The following is a 24950-nucleotide window of genomic DNA, read 5'->3' on the forward strand; positions in this document are numbered from 1 at the left end:
GGGCTCTAGGATTTATAAACCTACTGTATTTCGGGTGGTGACTGATCAGGATCAACCAGTTTCTGAAGACTAATGGGTAGACAATTTTGAATTCTTTAGAATAGCTTTTGTTATCTACACTTTATCTACACTACTTTAAACAGCAAGTCGAGTAAACACTCCACCTACAGTGCCGTTTTGTTGCGTACTACAGTGTGTTGTGTTGTTCGGGATGTAACTGACTTTCTTGCATTTCCTCCGCTTTACATGAACCACAGATGGTGCGTGTCGCAACACCTCTGTAAATGCTTCCGATTTTTTTATTGCGCATTTGGTGAGGACAAGAGGTGTAGCGCGTTCAGATAAATGAACTGTCCTAGTTTTCACCGTCTAACCAGGTAATGAACACGGTGACAACAGGATTTGTTTTTAACTCCTTTTTCTAACCAGAAGAGCGATTGGCACTGGCGTCCATGCCAGGCGCTGGATGGGTGAGTGGAGTGAGTGCCACATCGACTCTCCTTTCTCCATCCTGTTAATCAGAATAACATCAGAAATATGTTCAATTGATATGTCGGGATGTCTTTCGTGTCTGCAGCTTCAGAAAGGTAATCTGCTATAGATCAGGGAGGGACAGCAACAAGAAATCTGGATTTTACGGTCCTCGCTGAAAAGATACAAGCTTCTGCGCTTTTGCGCAGTTTGGATTAACCATGTTTTTGAATGCTTTGTTTCTTATTACAACATGCTTTCTGATAGTGTGCACAGGTAAGTGATTGATATATATATCATCTAAAATATATAATTGATTATTTATGTATTGTTTTTAAGGATGGATAGATAGATAGATAGATAGATAGATAGATAGATAGATAGATAGATAGATAGATAGATAGATAGATAGATGAGAAATGCCACCCAAGTCGAAAGATCTAACATATCGAAAGTAATTGCAAGCCTGTTAAAAGCCTCTTTACTCCATTAAGTGCACTTTGAGGCATGGTATGAATGTACAGGCGAATAATATACTGTCTTTAAAGATTTATAACGAAGAAATTAGTTGGATGGAGGAGATGTGGAGTGTAGATAATAAATAAAGAGGAATTGGATTTAGTTTTCTGTCTGAAATGTCAAAACATGGTTCCACAAGAGGTTATGAGACTGTTTAGATTGTGATTCATATTAACTTTTAAAATGTCTTGTGAAACAAATAAAAAGTGTTCTGTAATAAACTTTACATAATAGAAGTATTTCTTAAAAAGCTTCAGTAATTACAAGAATGGTCCTTGAGACTCAAATAAGTAGAAGATGGACCTTTAAGGGAACCACTCCAGTGCCAGAAGCTGAGAGTGAAACAGATGTAACAGATAACTTTTGTAACAGATGTAACACTCAAAGTGTGAACATATTTTTTATTTTTTATTTTAATATTTTATATTTTACCTGAAATTAAAATCAATATAAATGTAAATCATGTTACTTCCCCATAAGCCCAAAGCTTATGCTTACTAAAATGAATGTTTATGTAAATGTGTTCATTGTTTTGTCCTTACTCACAATAGTAACTGTTTGAGAGACCTTGCTGAAAATTCATGAGTTTAATTTTATGCTTTAATTTTATCTTCAGCACAGGAAAAGTGTGAAATTTTTCCAAGGAACCCAATCATCCCATATGGTTTCAATTTAACTCTGTTCCTCAAAGCTCCATCCAGTAGTGACTGTCACTCAAAGATGCAGTTCCATCTCAGCAAAATATTCTGGACTCTCAATAAGAGAAAAATAGACGAGAGGTTTTATGACTTCAACTCCACCGTCGCGTCTGTGTCCATTCACAATCTCTCTGTAGATCGAGGCACAGTGGAGTGTTTTATAGATGCTGCTACTCCTGTCTTGTTGCATGGTGTCTTCGTCCAGACTTACCGTGAGTGCTGAACATGTTAAACATAGATTTAGATATAATAAATATAATAAATAAGCTATACAGTAAGGTGCACAATTCTTAGATTCCATTGTTTATAAATAAATAAAATAATAAAATAAAGTCTTACTTTTGTAAAACTATATTCTCTGCATTATAATTTTGCATTATTTAAATGCTCTATATCCTAGGAAGCAAATTAGGAACTAAATGACATGCATTTCAACCTGTTATGCCCCAAAAATGCACACTAAAATTTATTAAACAAATATAACCTCATTAATGCCATGTGATCAAATGAGAAGTATATAACATAGAAATAAACAAAGCATCTATTTATATAAAATAAAAACTTGTGCCTTATTTTTGTTACAAAAAAAGGTAACAGGTGAAAAAAATGGTGGGGGGGGGGGACAAGTGGAAATAAAAAAACAAACCCAAAAAAACAGGCAAACCACATGGCGTTTATGTGACTTTATTTAAGTTCATAAAAACAACAACAAACAAACAAACAAACAAATAAATACATATACTGTTTTAAAACGTTCATTTACTTATTTTTGAAAGCATCTTTGCATTATGAATTTTTTGTGCACAATACTGAATTCTACAAATGCAAAATCCAACATTTAATATGTGGAATATATTGTGGAATAAATGTCCACCCATGATGTCTCTCTCAGCTCTTGTCAGCAGTCCCCAAAATGTCTCATGTATTGCAACAATGAACTTCTCAGCAACAGTAACCTGTATGTGGGATCATGATCAACACTCGACAGATATAAAGTACACAGTTTATCTAAAGTAAGTGGCTGCATAACTTTCTCTGAATATAGGAACTGATTTTTTATGTGATTGTAATTTTTTTTTTATGTATCTGGGATTTCTGCAGGCAGAAGAAAGAGCATTGGTGTAATTCATTAGAAAAAAATTGTACATTCCCGGAAAATTTTACTCTTAACCTCGATCATCAACTGAGCATACGTGTTGTTGCACAGAATTCCGATAAGTATTCAGCTTTCTCCAACAATGTAATCTACAGAAGCGGTTGGGATATATGTAAGTAGCTGAAATTGGCAGTTCAGTGATTAAAATCTTTTTTTAACAAAAAGCAGAAGTTAAAAATCTTAGTTTTAGCTGTGGTTAGATTTACTTTAACAGAAAGGCCACCATGGAACATGTTAAATATGTTTTGAGTTAAGGTCAAAGGTGTGCATACACATAGGCCAGAGACATTACAACATAATGTCTATAAAGCAAAAGTCAGTTACAGCATTTAATTTATTCTCTATATCAGATTTCCGGTAAGTCAAATGTTTACATACACTTTTCTAGGATTTGGCGGTATTGAGTACATTGCTATATAAACGTATACAACTCTTGTTGTAGCTTTTCACAATACTTTACTGGAATTTATGCCCATTTCTGTAACTGAGTTAGGATTGTTGCCTCTTCTTGCTCAGACTGGATTTTTCACTTCACAATATTTTTCATAGACTTTAGGTGAAGGCTTTATGATGGTCACAAATACCTAAACTTTATTGTCCTTATTAAGCCATTTGATTCCAACTTTGGTGATATGCTTAGAATCAGTGTCCTGCTGAAAGACCCATTTGCATTTCCATTAAATTGTTATGGTCTTTGCATGCGATCACTCACTATTATCAGTTTCTCTGTGAATTGTTGACCTGATCATACCATATATGTGCTCTAGTTCAAATGGATCAACCAGGCGATGTTATCGCTGAGGCTTTGTCGACCGGTCTCAGAGTCACGTGGGAAATTGAAGAGATTTTTCATATTCGTAATGACCTGACAGAGTGTGAAATACAGTTACATGAAAAAGATTCATATACTGAGGTAAGTCTCAGCATGAAGTCCTAGGGCTGAAGTCTGTGTGCTTTGTGTTGTGTATGAATGAGTGTTGTTATGCAGCTTCAGTTTTTATCATATTAATATAAGCTTCTGAGTTATTGTATAATGAACTGAGGACTTTATTAGTTAAAATCTAACATTTGAGGTTCAAGTTTGATATAAAAAGGTCTTTATAGATGTGTAAAGGTCATGTCAGACATCTCAACCGGAAAAAAGTATTTTCCGGGAGGTAATCCGAAAAAACACACACAAAAAAAACAACAAACAAACAAAAAACAACAACCATCCCTCTCTCCCTCTGCCATGGGCCATGATGGTGTAAAATATGTCTTATACTGTGGTTTCTGGGGCTCTCTCCCTCTGCCATGGGCCATGATGGTGTAAAATATGTCTTATACTGTGGTTTCTGGGGCTCTCTCCCTCTGCCATGGGCCATGATGGTGTAAAATGTGTCTTATACTGTGGTTTCTGGGGCTCTCTCCCTCTGCCATGGGCCATGATGGTGTAAAATGTGTCTTATACTGTGGTTTCTGGGGCTCTCTCCCTCTGCCATGGGCCATGATGGTGTAAAATGTGTCTTATACTGTGGTTTCTGGGGCTCTCTCCCTCTGCCATATGCCATGATGGCGCTCCTGTTTCTAGATACACTGATTAATTCGGTTCGGGAGAAGAGATAAAAGCCCGCCCACACTGACAATTGATTGGTTGACTTACCGAAACAGGCCAATCAGTATGCTCTCTGTCTTATACACGCACACTAGCACACACACGCAAGGTCTATCGCTCTTGCTCGCTCGCTCGCTCTAGATTCCGGGAGATTGTAACTAATTTGCGGGCATCATGGAGCCGCTATCAATATGCGGGAGACTCCCTTAACTTCCGGGACACTTGGGATGTCTGCCATGGTTATTTTACCGTTCTTGTTTAATATTACAGTACATCAGTAGTTTTGATGAAGTGACAAATCTTAAAGAAACAAATGAAAATCCCCTGAATGAGAAGTGACATTAGAAATATTTCTTTAGAAAGAAAAATAATCTTAGAATTCACATAGTACATTATTCACATACTGTAAGAATATGTGTTTCATATTAGAAAAACATGCCCAGGCCTGGAAATTGGACAAGCCCTCAGGATTGTTCATCAGTAGTTAGAATATTAGAACAGAACAAAATACGAAAACAGAAATTTACTTGGAAAAACAGACTAATTGTGTAAAAAAAAATACTTGTGGGAATAAAAAAACATGCTCTACGTGTAAAATGTGTAAAACATTTAAAGTGTCTATAAATTTTTTAATCTTATATCGTAATATGTGAAGTATATACAACTTTCTGAATAGGAAACTGTGTCAAGAGATTTGGGGATTTAAGTCAAGCTGCATTATAGGTTATTTACTCCTCTCGAAGCTGTTAGGTGTTCTGGTCCTATCGCACAAACCTCTGCATCTCTTAATCTTCTGTCACTGATCCATATGTTGTAGGCTTTGGTGACAAGTGTGAAAAATTGCGAAATAAATACTCTGGAAGTGACTGAGGTGAAACCCTGTACCAACTACTCTGTGTCCATGCGCAAAAGGTTTCATGGCGCAGTCTGGAGCAAATGGAGCCATGAAGTTACAGCACTGAGCTATCTCAATGGTAACATTTTAGTTGCTAGCCTTATTAGATGTATGCTTTATTTTACACACATCGTCTCATTATGGTGTGATATTTTCCTTCGATAAAAGCCTTTTCTTCCTTTGGCAGTGAGTAGCTTACCTTTATATCTCTGGAGATCCAAAAGTGTGCTGGATGACGAGGGAAAAAGAACAGTACACGTTATGTGGAAGGTATGGAAATGTTGGTATTTAAATACAGGTCTAGGAGTCATGATCATCTGTCACTGAATGAATCTGATTTATGTTTCTTTTAGGGAGTCCCACCATCATGTAAAGCCTTTGATGAATATTGCATCTTCTATGACTTTCTTAGACTCAAGTGCTTTGGACCCTACCAAAATCACACCTTTATTGCTTTAGATAAACATCCTCACAGAATTACTTTGGCCGTGTTTCGCAATGACATAAGACTCAGTGACACTTCCATTGAGGTTCCTGCCTTGGCAGAAGGTGAGTTTATTGGAATGTGTGAGGAATAAGACATGTCTTGGGTTTGTTACAGCACGTTTCAAAGTGCTTCATGCTTCTCATAATTCTTCAATTGTAATATTTTCCTTAAAGAATGACACATTCTACACAATTCATCTTTTCATGGTTACATTTAATGTTGTGAAAAATCCATGAAATCCAAGTACATTCCTGTAATCTCTTATAGAAGCTATGACAGTGTATAGCTCATATTCTCTAACTTTCTCTTCATGGTATTAAGACAGAAAAAGTGCAGCTTGTCATATTACTGACAAAACACAATGGTGAAAACAGCTTTAACTCTGACTGTTATTTTATTCTTTTCAGGATCAAACTCATAATCTTAAAATAAAAAAAAACCTCCAAAAATATATCTACTAGCAGAATTCTTTCTTTTTTTAAATAATCATTTTATTATTCAGATAAGATGATGAGGAGCATCATCTAACAAACAAGTCCCTGTGATGAGATTTAAGGTTGTTTTAAAGCACGATTATTGATACAAACTGTCAGAAAACTGGGGTGTTTCAGGGACATCATGGAAAGGGACTTATTAAGAAAATAAAACTACAAACACACAGAAAACACTAGGGAGACTAGGCAGCTTAAATAAAACAGAAAAAAGAGTCACAACACACAAAGCACAAGCACGAGGACTCAGCAAAAAGACACGAGACAACCGGTATATAGAGATGACAATCATTGAAACACAAGGAACATGGGTGCAGAGGCGGAACTTAAGGATAGGGCGGGGCTAACACATGTGAACACAAAACAAACAAAAACACATGGCACAAGACAAAAAGCCTGCCAGACCGTCGTCCGTGTGTTCAGACAGGGAACAGTCCAAGCCGTCCATGACACAAACCTGTGATTTGAATTACAGTCTGAGTTACTGTCTGATTTGCTGTTTTGGAACACCTTCTGACCAATCAGGATCGAGAAGTCACAAGCAACGTGCTTTTAGATTTAAAAATGTCATCACCTTATTAAAACGTTTATTTATTTATTTTTTGTTGAACAGAGATAAACTTGCCTCCAGTCAGCAATATCAGCGTGTTTGTCCAGCATGGATGTATCAGTATCACCTGGGAGAAGCCCAGACTTCCTGTCAGTGGATATCTAATAGTGTGGAACAGTACTGCTAAAAACCACATGTGGCAGCAAACCCAAAAGACCAGTTTCACTCTGAAGGGTTTGTACAGAATATCAAATTCTTCAAGTGTTGATATAATTTTTAAATCCGTTTCAATTATTTGCATTTTCTTTAAATATCAGATGAGCCTTTCACCCTCTACACCATATCATTGATCCCTCTCTATGAAGATGGTCCTGGAAATGAAATTACTCTTCATAATTGCAGCCCAGAAAGAAGTAAGTAAAAGATTTGGATAAATGTAATTTAAATTTTTATCCATTCATCCAGTCTACACAAGGAGAAAATGGTTCCATCTTAAGGAAACCCTTCGATATGTGAAGTAGATGTGTCTGTATTAGTGATGGAGAAATTATGGATACAACAAATCAAACAAATAGTTTCTTCTTGTTGAAAAAACCCTGTAATTAAAATGTACTGTATATCTTTTGTTCTGTTGTAGAACTCACAGCAGTGTCTAATGTCCAAGTGACTGGGTTTAGTGATAAGCATGCAGAGATCCGCTGGTTGCCTTTATTACCATCTCAGTGCTGTGCATTTGTACTGAACTACACAGTGTTTTACCAAACATACAATGAGACAAAATCCAGAAGTAAGTCTGATGAATGTGTGAAATACATTACATGGTGACATTGCATAAACTTTGGTTAAGATGTTGAGATCTAGTGATTGGTTAAGATCTAGTGAGTTCAAATTCTAGGATTATCAAGTTGCCAATGCTGGGCTGTTGAACAAGACCCTTATCTCTGAGATGATCTCTTCTATAAAATGAGATAAATGTATGTTGCTCTGGATAAGAGCACCTGCTAAATGTCATAGATGTATAAAGACATTGTTGTTCTGTTTGCACAGATGTCACCGTGGGACCGTCTCAGCACTATGTCATTTTGGAGGACCTGCAACCCAGAACAACATACAGCATTTATATCATGGCCAATACAGTGGCTGCTTCTTCCAAGAGTGTGCCAATCATATTCTCAACAAAAAACAGTAATAACTCTTAACAGTTCTTTTTTACAAATAACTTTTTTTGTCCTTTAACTAATATTTTATTAAGAGTTTATCTATCATCCTGTCTAGCATGCAGCCACTTCATTTACTAGTTAAACTGTAGCCTCTGTTATTCTGTGCAATTTGTCAGCCCCCCACCCAGAGGACCAGAGGTGATAAAAATCTTTACTTTAATAAATGTCACATTACGTCACATGGAAGCTTCTAACCAGGGATGGTGAAGACTAGCTAACTTGCGAATATATTTTTACAGCATTTGGCAGAATACATGACCTCACTAAAGCACAAATGATTAGATAGCATCACACTGATTGTGTTTTTTTTTTGGACTTCTGGCTGTGGATAACTGTAGCATCTTCACGATTGAAACTCCTGAGCTTATTATTGTAGGGTAAACATGCTTCTCTTGTGCCACTGGAGCTTCTATATTGACTAATTTCTGTTGGCTGGAGGATTGCCCACAAAGATGTCACAATCATGTCAGTGTCGCTTGTGAAACCAATCTTCCTCCTGAATAATGTCTGTTCATGGTCGAGTAGGAGCTGATAAATTGTGCATAGCCACAGCTGGTATATTATCAATTGCAAAACTTACTAAAAAGTGGTCTCATGTTTGAAAGTTCCAGCACTGACATTTTGCTGCTTCCCTTTTTTCAGGTAAATATTACCTTATTGTAATCACTATCTGCTGTGTGGCACTGATCCTGCTGTCCACGCTTGCTGTGATGATGTAACTACCTTATCTTTATATTATATCTGAATATTTATGTCCACAGTTTAAAAAAGATATTGTGATGATATAATTATTTCTCCCCCTACAGACAAAGAAAAGTCTTAAGTAAAAAGATTCCAGACCCACGATTCAGTTCTCTGTCCATGTGGCCGTCAGACAAATGCAGAAATGTAGGTCTTATTTGTTATCTCTAGATGCTAAAAATACAACACAGACACATAAAATACATTTTTTTTTTGTTTCCAGCCGTGGAGCTTACTCCCAGTGCCTGGGGGCGGGGACACAGAGAAGATTCTGCCCTGTCATGTAGACGGTGAGTTCATCAGTGTCTCAAGCAAAACAGTCACGGCTGCACTGAAGACTTTGGCAGATATTCAGAACATTGCAACACATACAGAAACTCCTTCACAGTCACAAATAACTCAGGAGTCTGGCAGTTTTTCTAATAGACAGTTGACACGTTCTGGGAAAGAGCAAAGAGTTCTACCATCACTGGATTTTCAGACTTCAGGTGTTTCCCATCAGGAATTTCCACCTCCTATTCAATCACCTTACAGGAAGCAAACGCCGCTAAGCAGCCCATTGGAGTCACCTAATAAACCTCCATGGTCAGATGAGACAGAGACACTTCTGACACCAAAGCTCAAAAATACAAATTACTTTACTAGTTACGTAACAATGGACATGATGGAACCTGGGAAACATCAGCCAAGTGAGGTCTTTTTTTAACTACTATTGGTTGTCATTGCTACAACTCTCTAGGGCATTCAAAACAAACCATAACCAGAAAAACTTTGTTCACACTCGATGAACTATCTGCTATTTGGTAAATATTTGGTATTTTTAGATCAGGTTTAATTTCAATACAAATATCCAACAATGTAAGCATATTGTTACTAGACAATAAAATGCTTAGCTAGTGCTCAGCTTGAACTGTAACTTATTAACGCCATTTGAAACGTATGTCACATCAGACAATGGCTGCAGTGTTGGCTTTCGAGGTTGGCTATCTAAGTTATCTAGATATTTAGCTGGGTAATGTCAGCACAATGCTACATCCAAGTGCACCTAATGCCTTACTGTTAATGTCATAATGCAGTAAACAGCGAGTTATTGTTTAGCTCAGCAGCATTTCTATAACAACCTAAAACACGTTTCTAGGCAATAAGCATTCAACAGTCATCAAAGATACTTACTGATTCTGTTAAAATTCTATTCTAGCTAGTTGAAGCACAGAGAATGATGACTAGCTAGATTATTAGTACCGTTACCATGCAAACAGTATATGAAGATTACACGAAGAAAAAAGTATTAGAGATTGTGTCGATTTGATAATCAGGATCATTATACAATGGGACAAAACAAGGAGCATCAAATATCAGACAAAAAGTGATCTGAAACAGAGCTGGGTTTGGAAAGACTGTAAATGTTTACATATGTACATTAACTTGATAATGTTTTTTTGTTCAGATGGTTTGCAAGTTGTGTATTTAGTTTATATATTTAGTAAAATATTTTAGAAGTTCTTCAGTTAAAAAAAATGTAAAATAATTTTTAGTTGCTTTTAAAGACAGAAATATAAGATAGAGTAACTATCACCTGACATCGATACCCATCAGTCAACATTAATACCACATGGTCAGGTTTGCAACTGGTAGACATGATTTAACAAAGACAACTTTACAGCTTGTTAAAAATCACAGGTTTCAACATGTGTTTTCATAGTTGGGAAAAATCCCTGGTCCTTAAGGTATGCGTAATGTTTAGCTGGAAGTTTAGATGGCATTATCATTACAATCCAATGAAAGATTATAGAGAAAAAACAGTGGATGAATTGACCAGGAACATGTGGTTTTTATTTTGTTTGTTGCCAACCCAAAGTACACTGGTAAGTTGGCCAAATCAGGTGGTGGTTGCAGATACCACAGATATCAGTATATATTTAATGTTTTCAAACCTGTACAGTGTACTAAATGAATTGTTTTTGTTGTGTCTTTTGCTTATTATCTATACTACTCGACATGCTAGTAGTAAGGCTGGGTTTGTGTTATCCTCTCTGAAGCACTAATAAACTCAAAAAGCAAGAAGATTGATTTAGATAAATGAAGTCTTTATTTCTCATATGATTACTACAAAGTGTTATGTCAGTAATGACTTTTCACAAGATAACGAAAATGGATATGTGAAAAAACATGCATTAAACAGGTCTCCTGTTCTCTAACGTCAAAATAAATGTAGTGTTGATTTTTTTTTTCTATACATACATATGTTGAAATACTGATATCCTGAAAAAATTAGCTGAAGCTCCAAGGCAGTTAGCAAAAAAGTGTGATAATACTTGAGAAATACACAAGTTTTTTCTATTTTTCTCTCTCTCTTAAGCACTAGCACATAGCCTAAAAAGCCCCCCTGGGTGCCAGGACTTCTGAAGTTTTAGACTGACAGTCAACGTCAGTCCAGCAAATAGATGGTAAATGCTCCAAAACAACAAACTCAATCAAATCAAAGCAGGATTAAGAACACAAAGAAGCTTTAAGAAACTTTTTAAAAAAGTCCACTTGTGGACATGGTCTTTCTGGACATACTTGCACAATAATAATAATAATAATAAAAAAAGGTTTAATATATTCTAGAAAAAAATCCAAGAAATTTGCCTTTAAACCAAATAAAGGTTAATCAGTAACAGCGTGAACAATGCAGGCTGAACGCCTTCTGAAAATAAATTTTAGAGTAAATATTTACATGATTAACAATTCAATGGCTCAGCCATGTTCTTATACAGTGCCCTCCAGAATTATTGGCACCCTATGAGGGGGGGGAAAAATTGTAGAACATATGTAGAACACACAAAGATCAAAATTGAACACAAACACTAAGAGAAACTATCTGTGTTATTTGTTTCAATTATTAAAAACAATCATGGTCATTAAATAAATGCCAGGATATAATGTTGCATGCTTGTAAAACCCCTCACTAGCCATTACCATAAAAAAAACTTCAACAGAACAATGAAAAAGTTTTTGCAAATGGTTGCTACATAAATACAAATAACTGGACCATAAATTCCATCATAAAATGGTTTCTCCATTAAATGAGGTGGAAAGAAAGAGCCCGAAGAGCTTTTAAAATCGAACAGTCGAGCTGATTCTTATGAAATGTTTTTCATAAGAATCAACACTTTCAAACAACTGTATATACAAGCTGTTTGAAAGTGTTGCATAAACGAAGCACCTCCTGAGTGCAGCTCACAAAATGCAGCACCTTAACATCACCACACATCACTAAAACCATGCTGTGTTGTAGTCAGAGGAAATCAAAGTGTTTTTCTCATGCATATTATCAGCATGGCAGGTGACAAAACGGCTGAGCAATGTCATGTTAGATCACTGGTGCTTTCAGGCTGTTTTGTGGCTAGTGTTTAAGGGGCTGACGTGAAGACTGAAAGCTTAGTAAAGTAGCAGGATATTTCAGCCCAAAACCAGTTTGCCGTTGTCAGTTGGTTAAGACATGGGCTTAGATGAATTAAACAGACTTCTAAATCAAAACGGACATTAAAAACTAAACAAAATTAATGTTTTGCAATGACACGTGTAGATACTACAATAAGTGATTTAGTGCAGTTATTCTTTCCAATGTTTTGTTTAGTTTGGGAATGACTTTTTGGGAAAAAAATAATACAAATAAATTAATTACTGTAAAACTATGCAATGTCTCTAATAACACTTTCTGAATGTTATAGATTAAGCCAATAATTCTGGAGCGTACAGTATATACTTTAAACACATAGCATATACAAAAGCTACCCTTCAATTACTAAATCAAAACGTGTAAAAATACAAAACTAAACTATGATTGCCAGATATTAAACATAGTAAGAATATAATTTTATCTGAAAACCAAAGCCATGAGAGAACCATTTTTTTAAAATTTAGCAGCAATTAGTGTGAAACATAAATGGGCTTTTGAACATGGCAATAAAAATCAGGTCACCGAAAGAAGGCACGGGATTGCTCTAACATTAATAGTGTCTTTGTCCTCTCACTGTGGCCGGTAGCCGCTCTGTTGTGACATGTAACTGGAGACAGGAACTGGTGGATCCTCAGTCAGAGTGGGCGAGTCCTCCTCCTCCATTGGACTAAAGGTCAGAGAGCCAAAGCTATGCTCTTCTCCCTCGTTCATGTGCAGTTGCTCGAGTCCTCTATGGCGCTTGAAGTAGGAGTTTGTTTGTTGGCCGCTGGCCTCGGACAGGTTCTCTGGGTTTTCCTCGCATTCCAGTAGCGGCTGTGTCGATTCAGAACGAGAAAACATGGCCGCCTGAGTGCCGGGGGTCTGGCCTTTATAGCCGCTGCTTACTACGGCAGAGTACTGCACAGTACTGGCTGTGGTTTGGCCTGAGTCAGCCTCGTCATTGGAGGACACGCTCTGGCGCGGAGTGGACATGCCGGACGAGCCACCGATGCCGCTGCTGCGCTCCTCTGAAAAGTACTTCTTGAGTGGCATCACTGCCTTTTCATCATCGCACAAAGACTTTCCATCATCCATGTCCACCTCCACCACGCTCACCTCTGTCAGTATACTTTCCTTTGGCGTGTCCGGCTAAGAGAGAGCAAAGAGATGATAAGCTTCCAATTCACAAAGATGAGTCTTAATGCTTCATTTATGTCATAACATTGTCATGGTTCAGAACGAGAATCACTTTATTGCCTTTAAAAAAGTTGTAATCAGAGGACCCTCACAAGTCCAGTCAGCCTGTCCTACTACTACAACCTGGACAGTGTAGTGTATAGGTCACAAACCTTGTTGGGACAGTCGGGTGACCAGTTAGCAATAGTGCTGTGGGACGGGTCAGGGACCTGTGGCCATAAATGCCTCTTTATCCTTGAAGAAGAAAAAAAAATTCTTTACAAAATGTATTCTATTATTACATAAACTAAAGATGTTACAGTTTAGGCTACAGTCAGTTCATCAAAACACTAACCCAGTTTATAAACATTATATATTATATATCACAAACTCTTTAAAACTAAAATAGATTTAAATTTACTACAGCAATTTCGGTGAGGGAAGAAAGATAGGTCATGTTGTATATATTGATGAAACCTTGTGGATGTAAAGAGCTAGTGTTTAATTTTACATAAATTATTAAAACAGACAATAATCTGCATATAAGCATACAGTGTAATTGTACATACTGTAAAAGCTTGTGTGTGTCAGGTGACCAATGTAATCCAGTCAGTTATACAAATAAAGCTGCTTAAATGCCGGATACTTTTAAACTTCTATTTAAAGTTAGTAGTTTTCTACTTTCTCTTTACAAATCACTCTGTTACATGTGTGCGGTGACTCACAATTCTCTCTTCTTCAAGAAGATGTACATTACAAAAAGCACAATGAACAGGAAGCTCAAGCACACCCCCACAACAATCAGGTCGATTTCACCATCATCTAAAATGTGCAAGTGAAAATAAAACACACACAATTATTAGCAGTACATACAAAAATAAAATAAATGTTACATAATTTTTTTCTTCTTGTCAGGCAAATGACTGTCTGAACAAAAGTGACTTGTGAATCAACCTCACACCTTTTCTGTGTTCACAACATAGCATTTGTATCTCGTTTTGCGATATACAGCCACTTATGGTTTGGTTGAAAAACACTGGAATTTCTCACCTAATTTAACCATGACAAACTGTAACACGAAGTGAGATAAAAATCGGAAATCTTAAAAGACTGCATACCGTAACTTTTTGTGTGGAAACTGGAATCAGATCCTTTCTTTGAGCCTTCCTGGTTAGACACCACGATGTGTACTACATAAGGACTATTACTATCCAGTCCAGTCAGCTTGTATGAGTAGGTGTCGGATGGAACCACCTCATCTGCCGAACATATTAGTTCATGAGCCATTAAAAAAGTCTTCAGACTTCTTCACACTAAATATTTTTCAATGAACCTGTGCAACTACATGCGACAACAAACTAGAAAATAGAGATACATTAATCAGCGATCGAAAATTATTTGCCTCACTTTTCTCTCTGTCCCCTGTTTTGTAGAAAATGGTGTAATTGATAAGGAAGCCCTGCTGATCATCAATAGGAATTTCGTTCCAGGTCAGCTGAGCAGTGCTTTTCCCTGTCGCATTCACAGTAACAGTGGGACCTTTCAGAGGAGCTGGAGATTTCAAGAAAATCGACATGTTAAATTAGTTTAAAATCAGGTCAAAACGTCACTACATTCGCAAAAATACAAAAGGAATAAATAGGTTACATACAAAATTTCCAAGATCATAGAAATGATCATGATCATGTAGAAAGCATGAAAAAAATGTAGAAAGCATGAAAAAATAGATACGTACGTCCTTGCTGGAGATAGGCTTGTACGGATACTTGTGTCCCTTGATGGACTTTATAAATTGGGAAGACTGATATGTTGTAGCGTTTAAATGGCTTCAATTCTGAAGAGTTGAAAGACAAAATTTTGTTAATCAGCAGATAGATCAAGCACAATATTGTCCATGATACAAAAACACTGTCATGATATCCAGTGACATTTACTCAGATAAATTTAAACTACATGTTATATTAATTATACAGATCTTATAACACTGGAGTATGTTAGTACAATTTAGCACTAGAAATAACACCAAAAAAAATCCTTCTTTTCCTTCGCAATAAAATGATAATTAAGCCAATAACATAAATTTGGAATGACTGACAGTTGTGCAGGTGTTTTGAAACCATATCTCCTGAAAGCTCCGCCCACTCCCCCATCTCACATGACGTAGTATAATCTTATTATAACCGATGATTAAAAACATCATTTACGTGTTTTTCTCTCCTGTGTCAGTCGATACTGTACTCAAACAAGATGGTGGCCCATATGGACATTGGACTGATTTGTAAAAGTATTCAAATATTGATAACCTAATGTTATTGGCTTTTATCTTACTGCAAAAAAAGTCTGCATTTAAATATAATTACCTTTAAAGGAGACACTATTGGCACCGCGTGGCACTCTTTTCCAGCCGAACTCTTTATTAGGCACTGAAACCCATTGGATTACATACTCATTGGGTCGAAAATTGGCAGGTGGTTGCCAGTGCACGCTCAGCTGATCATCGTGTACTGAGCAATTCACTTGTTCCACACCAGGATACAGCTCTGAATGAAAAATCATAGCAGCTTGCAATGTGACCTCCATCAATTATGCTTTTAGATAATTGTATCAATAGTTAATACTTAAAAAATAAAGAATTTATAACATTGATCATCATGAATACTATATGTAATAGAACCCTTTGTAACACTTGGAAATTTACCGTATACTGTTTACATGATGTTATCATGTATTGGCTCTTAAAATGCACCAAACGTGACCAGATATTTGTGGACACCTGTTCATCACACATTTACATTTGCAGCATTTAGCAGACACCCCAATGTGACTTTTAATTTCAGTTTATATACCTGAGAAATTGAGTGTTAAAAGCCTTGCTCAGGGTCCACTTGGTGGACCTGGGATTCGAACCGATAACCTTCCAATCAGTAGTCGAACAGCTGAGCTACCACATACCACATTTCACACACTTATGTGGATCACAACTCTGGTTTAAAGTTTTGCAGTTCATCTTTATATGCTGCAGCATTACAGTTTCCATTCACTTGGAATTAAACTAAGGAACACAAACATTTTCAGCATGACATTGCCCCATGATCAAAGTGAGCTTCATGAAGACATGGTTTGAGAAGTGTCTGGTGTGTCCTGCACAGAGGCCTGGTCATAGCTGGTGTGTCCTGCACAGAGGCCTGACCTCAACCCCACTGAACACATTTGGGATGAACTGGCGTGCCAACTGTGCCCTTGTCCCCTTGCGTAGCATCAGGGCCTGACCTCACTAATGCCCCCTTTCCACCAGAAGGAACTGGGTGCTGGTTCAGAGCTAGTGCTGTTGCTGGTTTGAAGTTGGTTCCACTGGCGAGCCTTCTAAGAACCAGTTTGTCTTTCTATGGGCTAGAGAGCCGTCACAGAGCTGAGTCTGACGTCCCAGAATACGACGTTAGCAGCAAACACAAAAACAACATCAACGATGGCGGATGTTGCTTTACTGTTAATACTCATGGCTTTACCAACTTACATCGCCATCCAAATGCGGCGATTCCTGATTTAAAATGATTTAAAAATGCCGCAACGACGTTCTCTTTTGTATTTTTGGTCACAGTAGCCCCGCCCCCAGCCCCTGACGCAACCGGTTCATAAGTTTAGACCAGCAATGTTTTGGTGCTACTTAAGAACCACTTTTCCTGGTTCAGAGCCGGTGCTTTGGGTGTCGAAAAAGAAATAAACTCCAAACCAGCACTCAAACTGCCCTGTTGGAAAAGGGGTATTATGCTCTGGTGGCTGAAAAATCTAATGCACACTCCAAACTCTAATGAAAAGTCTGTACATATGAGTGGGGATTATTATAAAATAAAAGAAAACTAAATCTGGAATGAGATGCTCAAAAATACACACAGTTGTGATGGTCAAATATCCACAAAACTTCAGTCATATGGTGCAATATTATTGTTAGCATTAAACTCTGGTATTAGTAACCATTCGTAAAACAGTTCAGATGTTTCAAATGATTACTAAGAACAATATGAAACAAAATACCTAAATTTATACTCATATTTAATACAGACAACAAAACAAAAATAAGTGGCGGAATTCCGTCAGTGTAACACCTTTCTTTAACAGAATAACTAATGCTAAATTTTCACATACTTATTCCAGGTCTTGGGATCTCTAAAGTGGCTGCAGGTGAAACTCCGAATGAATTATTTGCAGTAAGCTTGATTAAGGCCTTTTCTCCCTTTAAGGTGATGTTATACTCTTTGGAAGTGACAACATGGCTCTCAGAATGTCCATGGTCATCGATAGTAAGATCATACCCCAATATTTTGCCGTAGGACTTCTGAGGATCCTGGAGTAGAAAAATGGGATAGAAAAACATTATTCACACTATGAATCATCCACAATAATCAAGAGTAATGTGTTATACACATTAAATGTAATTAACATACGTAGCTATACAACAGAAAAAACATCAGTTTAAACAGTTCACCTTCCAAACCAGCTTAACGACAGGGTCGTTTGAGCCATCTGCATATACTCTCCAAAGATCAGGTCTGGAGCCAGGAGCTAAAACAGGAGAAACAACGGCATAATTATACAAATGGAATGCAAACATGCAACATTTAAGAGACAGTGTTTAGTTTCTGGCTAAAGTTATTCTAAAGCAGAGCAATATATTCAGGAGCGACTCACTGGCTTCTGGGGTACGAGCTGTTGCATTTGGGCTCCATTCGCTCCAATAGCCCAAATTTTTATGATTAATGCAGCGTATCTGAACCACATAATCTGTGTAAGGCTGAAGATTCTGCAGTCTGAAGGACTCTATGTAAGCTTGGGTTAAATCCTCATGTATCTGAAAGCACATTCACAGTACAAATTATGGATTTGCTTATTTTCTGTCTGTGTTAGACATAGTTCTAGATTAGATACAAGTCTGTTATGGTTAGACATGGGTAAACATGTATAAAGCGGAAAGATAAAACCTTGAATAGAATTAAAAAAAAATAATCTTGTTCTTGTGAAGGGTTGTTGCATGGAGATGAAGAAGTGTTACTTTTGCTTGTGGTTCACAGTGTAGAAACAAAAAAGCATAAATTTGCCTGTGTAAGACCAACAACTAGTTTCAGAGGCTCATTTACAAGGTAAACATAAAGCAAATAAATATTTTTGCATCCAGCAGTATGAGCCTTCGGTAAAAGTCACGTACTGAAAGAACATTTGAGAAATTCTGCTAACCACAAGTAGGTTTGGCAAACTTTATTAATATAGGCAACAATGATCTATATCAAGCTTAAAAAAAAAACCCAACACAAGATAAAGTTTTTCATGTATGGAATATCAAGCCAAACAAAATCTTGGCTGAAGCAGTTTTTTTAATAACATGATTACAGCTCTACTTAGAAGAGACTGATTTCCTGCCTTTTTTCTTACCTCTTGCCAAACACTGCAACCTGCTTGACAATATCTGATGATGTATCTTAGCTTGAAATAAGTTTCATGAATCGGATGTGTCCAGTTTACCATTAAAGATGTGGGAAAACCATCCTCTGGGATGAGCCTTACATTTGCAGGTGGATTTGGCTTTGCTTAAAAAAGAAAGAGACATTTATTTTAAACTATATATATATATATATATATATATATATATATATATATATATATATATATAAAACAGAATTTCTCTTGTTATTTTTTTTATGCCACATACCAAAATTTTCAGAATCACTAATCAACTTGTCTGAAAACACAGTCCCCAGATCGTTCTCTGCTTTTACCCAGACCATTAACGTCCCGTGATTGGGGAAAATATTTAATTTGATGGTGATGTTCTGTGTCAGATATTTGTAACTTGTAGCAGAATAATTAGCTTCCACGTCCCTACAAAGAGATGCAAGATGAGTTAAAAACATTACAAAAATCAATCAATCAATCAATCAATGAAACAAAATCCATTGGAAGTCCATTTGGTGCATGCAAACGGACCTTATGAAAAGCGTGTACGTGGTATTAATAATTGGGTCTCTTTTTCCTGGATCCCAAGAACATGTCAGTTTAGGTGAAAAATTGTTGCCATCCTGAAGAGCAATACAATTCACAACCTTTGGCTTTAACGGAGGATCTGAAAGACATATACATCAAAAAACGTGTACATATGTGTAAAGATTTAACCCAATCGTTCAGTCACATCAGTCACAATTTACTAGAACAATCAAAAAAACTGCTAGAGCCCATTTTGGTGTCATGCAGCTACTCCAATCCACACCATTGCAGCCTGTTCCGACAAGTAAATTAAAAGTAGATTGAACATAATCATTAATAATGAGAAGTTGTGAATTATGTATTTTTATCCATCTGTAACTCTACAAATTCATCACCATTTGTCTGGCATCTCAACCAATCCTAGCACAGGCAGCAGGAATAAAATGTCGGAATTGGGTTAGATATCTTGCTGCGCCGTATACAATTACTGCTACTACATGTGCCTTTAGTATAATTTTAATATTCCGAATGTGAATGACTAAGAGTGGAACCACCGAGAGAGGAGGAATATTCATTTAATATGACATATCACATCTTTTTATTTTGTCTGCAATTACTTCCTCTCAGTAACAGTTACAAATAAACACACACATCAATTTTTGTAACAGGAGAATAAAATGAAAACTATGACTTTCACTTCCTGTAAATGTAGTTTCTCACGTGTAAAAATCTAGTTGGATTAAAAAAAAATCGTTTCGGAAAAAAAAATCTTCGTTTGAATTCGGCAGCAATACACGCTTGCTTAGCAAAATAAGATCAGTAAAGATATTTGCATGTTATGTTTAATAAACCAGAAGAAAAAGTATAAAAAAAACAGAAGAAAAAGTATAAAAAGAAGATTTTTGTTTTACATTTGTCCCACAAGCATCACATTTAAATGAACCTCTTCCCCTTTCATGAGAGTGAAACCACTCCAAAGACTATTTTTAGTCATGAACTTCCACATCTCAGTGGTGCAGTTCTTCCCAGATATAATATATAATATATTGCCATTAATTTCATTTGCATGTAAATCAGACCAATTACCTGATAATATTCAAAACAACTGACCTCGTATGAAATACTCGTTTAAATCTTTAAATGCCATCTAAAGTATAAAAAAATCATTGAAATCGGTAGAAAGAATTTAGAAGACCTGAAAACATAATGAAATACTTACATCCTTTTTCAAGAAAAATGCCATATATGCATATATCTTCATATGAAAGACCCTGGTTTTTTTTAGCCTGACATTTCAATGGGTTTGTCATGTCACTGCTGATAGTCAGACTAACAGTAGACGATTTATTTATGTTCCTGTAAGACTGCCGTGGAAGAGTAACATTTCCAAGGGACCAAGTAATGTCATCAGCACTGTAAATTGAGTCCTCACGGAGAATACAGACAGCAGTGAATTCCTTCCCCAATTCCACTGGAATATGTTTTGAAGAGTCTGGAATTATTTTTGCACAGTTATTAAAGACACCTGGAGACAGAGAGAGCAGATTTACATTTAGCAAGAAACTCGGTCAATGACACAAGAAATGATATAGAGTTAAATATTCTTTGAGCTTTGGTACTCACACTGGGCTAAAGTTTTTTTTTTTATATATAAATAGTTTGTAATCTTAGTTGCTTACCGGATGCATAGCCAAAAGGCAGAAAAAAGACAAGCCCGAACAAATGCAGTGATACACACTTCATGATGTCAGCAGTCAGCATCTGGAAAAGCAATTTGTAATTACATACTTTAAAGCAAAGAAAGCTGCCACATTGTTTTAAGCTTATATCTGCTACTAATAGTGCTGCGTGTTTAAGGTGGCTTACCGACTTTAATAAAGAAAGAAGACACATGAAAGCCAACAACTTCGCTTAGACAAAACCACAATGCTCAGACTAATTTACATGTAAAACCAACATACTTTCAACCACTGTAACTTTATTTAGGCACACACTGTTCCTCTTGATTAAACTTGCTACCCTTAACTGAATTCCCAAATCTCACACATCTATATAATTTTACACAGTTTATATATTTACACAAAATATATATATATATATATATATATATATATATATATATATATATATATATATATATATATATATATATATATATATATATAAATTCAGTATAATATTGTACATATTTTATATATGCAGGGTGTTTCTTATAGGAGAATTGGCAATAAATCTGACTCTGACTCACTGACATTCTCCGACTCTTCATGGTTCAGGTTTCCATCTATTCTTGTTTTAAGCACAATATCAGAGATTAGCATGCTGCCCAGTAGCTGATACTCATCTGATACAGTGATATTTTCTTATTAACCTAACTGAAGCCAGCTACCATTCGATGCTTTAAAACAAGGTATAGCCTTTGTACACCTGCTGTGCAAGTCAACATCAAACTACACATACAGTACATAAATAATACATGCATTACATATATTACAGTGGATTAAATAGAAAAATCAGATTTGATACCATTCCCACATTTTAAAACAGTAATGGCTGTAATCTGTGATACTTTGCATCATACTGTTCGTGCCTAAAGTGTTTATTTAATTCAATTATAACTGGTAAGGGTTGAGACTGATCTATAGCTTGGATGGGATTGAAGAGACACCCTGGATGGGATGATAGTCCATGCACATACACATTTAATGTAGACCTAGGGGTATCTAAGAGCAGCCAATCCACTTACTGGTGTTTTTTGGACGTTTTAAGAAACTAATAAATCCTGAAGAAAACACACAAGGACAGCAGAAGACCACACAAAACTCCACATAGCTCAGACCTCAAGCTCAGAAGAGGCAGCAAGCCATTTATCTGCCCAAAATAGTTTCACTTATGCTTTTAAATCCATACAAAACATTCCTTTTGTTTTTTTTGGGTTTTTTTTTTACTTGTAGAGCACTAGACATTAGACACTGTCACAAAGCAGATTTGCAATGATCATGCTACAGATTTAGACCCATAATAAGCAATCCAGACACAACAGAGGTGAGAAAAACCTCTCTGATCCGACATACAGAAGAAACCTTGAGAGGAACAAGACACAAAACAGAACCGAATCTCTCCTGTGTGACGATTGATACTGGGATTATAAATGAATACTCTTATTCCACAACCTCTACATTAACATATAATAAACACAATCAGGCGTGAAAGGAATCGAAAGGATGTTCAATACACATCCTGGGATAAACACAGGACAGCCATTAAAACTACAGCAGCAGTTTTTAGTACAAGCCATCTGTACCCATTTGAGGTTATCCACTGATTTCTGGGATGTCTATACTACAAAACTAGGGTTTCCCACCTAAGCTTGGAAGCCCTGCCACCTTAACTAGATTGTCCAAAAAAATAAAAAATTCCACTGCACAAAAGGCCGTCAAGTGCATCTCGGAGAATGAGAGAAAGACGTGGTCCGTCACTGTCTGGAGGATAACTAGCCAGTTGATAAAACGCGTGTCCGTGAGAACTGTAAGTGGACTTATGTTTTGGGTTTATTTTAGCCTGTTATTGTATTAGTTTATAGTTCTTGCAAATTTAAAGTAAGCTAGCTGGTGATTTTGTTGTTTGAGTTCTTCACCTGCTAGCTAGGTAGCACGTGCCTGTTTTTAAAAATTGTTAAACGTAGTACAGAGTCTGTGGTCTATCTCACAACGAAGCCCCGCCCACCGGGCCCCGCCCAATCCTACCGCCTTAACTAACAAATGTTCTGCGGGAAACCCTGAAAACCTAACACCGTGGATAAATAACACTATGTAAACTATACTATAATCCTAACTGACCTTTACGCCTGTTGTGATATAATACAAATTGCACATGATCTCACTGGATCATGGTTTCAGCTCTGAGCAGCTCCTTCATTGACAGACTGTTACATCCTGTGTCTGAAGGAGCGATACAGACGGTCCTTTCTCCCTGCTGCTATTAGACTTTACAATCAAAGCTGCTCTCTATTACTGTTTCACTGCAATAATAAACAATAACAAAGCATTTTAAACATGTGCGATAAAAGAAATTGTGAAAAATGTGCAATATGTCTTCAGTGTAACCAACTACTCTTTTTATACATTTTTTGTCTTTGTATAATACTATATTATGTCTTAATATATATTTTTTTGCTGCTGTAACAGAAATTTCACACATTGTGGGACGAATAAAGGAATATCTTATCTTATAACAGATAACACTCGAGTCTCACGGGTATATTACACGTTTTACTGTTTATGTGTTAGACGTTTTTTGTTATACCGATTGCTGTGAAGACAGTGGAAATGATTATAAAGCATTAGGACGTTTGGGAGAAAAGAAAAGCAGTGAAAAGCTGCGACTTTTCACGTTCTGTGTGTCCTCTCTCTAACGGACAGCTGCATCAATTGTTTGTGTGACGCAAAAAAATATTATGATAGCTTGTACGAGCTACACTTTCGATTCGACACTTTTATCCAGATGTTTCTCCTCATCGTAAATATACCTCATAACGCAGACTTCGGTTAGGTTCTCAGGAGCAAATCAATCCCAGCTGTGTTACAAAGCTAAACCTAGCCAACTTTAGCCACTAGGCCATGCTAGCAACAACAAGCTAGCTGTTTAAATAGGGCTGGAGGCGGTTATATAAACATATCGACGTGTTTAAGGCGATTAATAAACAAAGAAACTCTTTAAAGGAAAGCAACTAAGTGGTGTTTGTTTATAATCTTACTTGTTCAGCGTTTATATCATAGCATCTTTGTAGCGCGAGCTTGTTGTTTTGTTGTAGTTGTTGTTGCCAGGTTCTACCTTCCGAAGAATTAATCCGGAGCACCGTGGTTTGGCTAAATGAATGAAATAAGTGATAAAACTGGTATAAACTTTCAGATCAACACTCGCTCTCGGTTCTACAGGAAAACTGCGGGTAAGGACATGCCACAGGAAACCAAAGCGTCCGGCAGTAAAAACCCGTCCTGATTGGCCAGCACGGCTGTCAATCAGTAAAATGTAGGCGTCATATGTCTAATCCATTTCCAGTTAGTCCCCGCTCACTGACAATAAGTGTCTTCAGAGGGGAGGGAGGCAGGAAGTCAGACTCCCTCCAACACCACCAACAAAGCAACTTTGGGGTAGTGAATAAAGTTGAAGGTTGTTTTGTGTGTGTGTGTGTGTGTGTGTGTGTGTGTGTGTGTGTGTGTGTGAGTGTGTGAGTGTGAGAGTGTGAGAGAGTGTGTGTGAGTGTGTGTGTGTGTGTGTGTGTGTGTGAGTGAGTGAGTGTGTTTGTGTGAAATAATGACTCACTTAAGTTGGAACGAAATACACAAGAAGCTGGAATGAAATTCCTTATGTGCAATAATATCTTTAAACTTGAAATATTATCCTTAACAGTTCTGGAATTGGATAAAACGTCTTAGTGTATGTGCAGTAGATATTAAATCACAATACACTTAAATGCTTGATCGACACAAAGTTTTGATTAATTTTCTCTAACTGCGGCTCTGACAATAGTGCCAGCTATAATAGAATAACAA

General features: G+C 36.7%; 2 protein-coding genes across 4 annotated transcripts; one reads left to right on the top strand and one right to left on the bottom strand.

The window, feature by feature from the left end:
- LOC113639254 (interleukin-6 receptor subunit beta-like) lies at positions 1 to 10892 on the top strand. Of its 3 annotated transcripts, none has more exons than XM_027140994.2 (16): positions 1 to 479; positions 578 to 747; positions 1607 to 1900; positions 2581 to 2701; positions 2790 to 2956; positions 3612 to 3757; positions 5256 to 5412; positions 5521 to 5603; positions 5687 to 5882; positions 6925 to 7095; positions 7179 to 7274; positions 7499 to 7648; positions 7909 to 8046; positions 8724 to 8796; positions 8888 to 8969; positions 9046 to 10892. In XM_027140994.2, the coding sequence occupies exons 2-16, from the start codon at positions 693 to 695 to the stop codon at positions 9526 to 9528; spliced, it is 2412 nt and encodes an 803-aa protein (XP_026996795.2). In that variant the 5' UTR covers positions 1 to 479; positions 578 to 692; the 3' UTR covers positions 9529 to 10892. The 3 variants fall into 3 exon arrangements, with proteins under 3 accessions (XP_026996795.2, XP_026996794.2, XP_047661253.1); XM_027140993.2 differs by having other exon boundaries at positions 1 to 470; XM_047805297.1 differs by having other exon boundaries at positions 1 to 377.
- On the bottom strand, positions 10889 to 24387 carry LOC113639253 (interleukin-6 receptor subunit beta-like). Its single transcript, XM_027140992.2, has 16 exons — positions 24152 to 24387; positions 21075 to 21156; positions 20615 to 20920; positions 19399 to 19534; positions 19124 to 19293; positions 18847 to 19001; positions 18109 to 18268; positions 17906 to 17982; positions 17566 to 17764; positions 15783 to 15962; positions 15158 to 15256; positions 14830 to 14973; positions 14541 to 14681; positions 14148 to 14244; positions 13596 to 13677; positions 10889 to 13395 (listed from the first exon to the last, which is right to left on the bottom strand). Exons 2-16 carry the CDS (start codon positions 21154 to 21156, stop codon positions 12838 to 12840), a joined length of 2586 nt encoding a protein of 861 aa, XP_026996793.2. The 5' UTR covers positions 24152 to 24387; the 3' UTR covers positions 10889 to 12837.
- Positions 24388 to 24950: the final 563 nt, after the last annotated feature.

This window comes from Tachysurus fulvidraco, chromosome 20, assembly GCF_022655615.1.
Source record: "Tachysurus fulvidraco isolate hzauxx_2018 chromosome 20, HZAU_PFXX_2.0, whole genome shotgun sequence".
In the NCBI taxonomy this organism is placed as follows: Eukaryota; Metazoa; Chordata; class Actinopteri; order Siluriformes; family Bagridae; genus Tachysurus; species Tachysurus fulvidraco.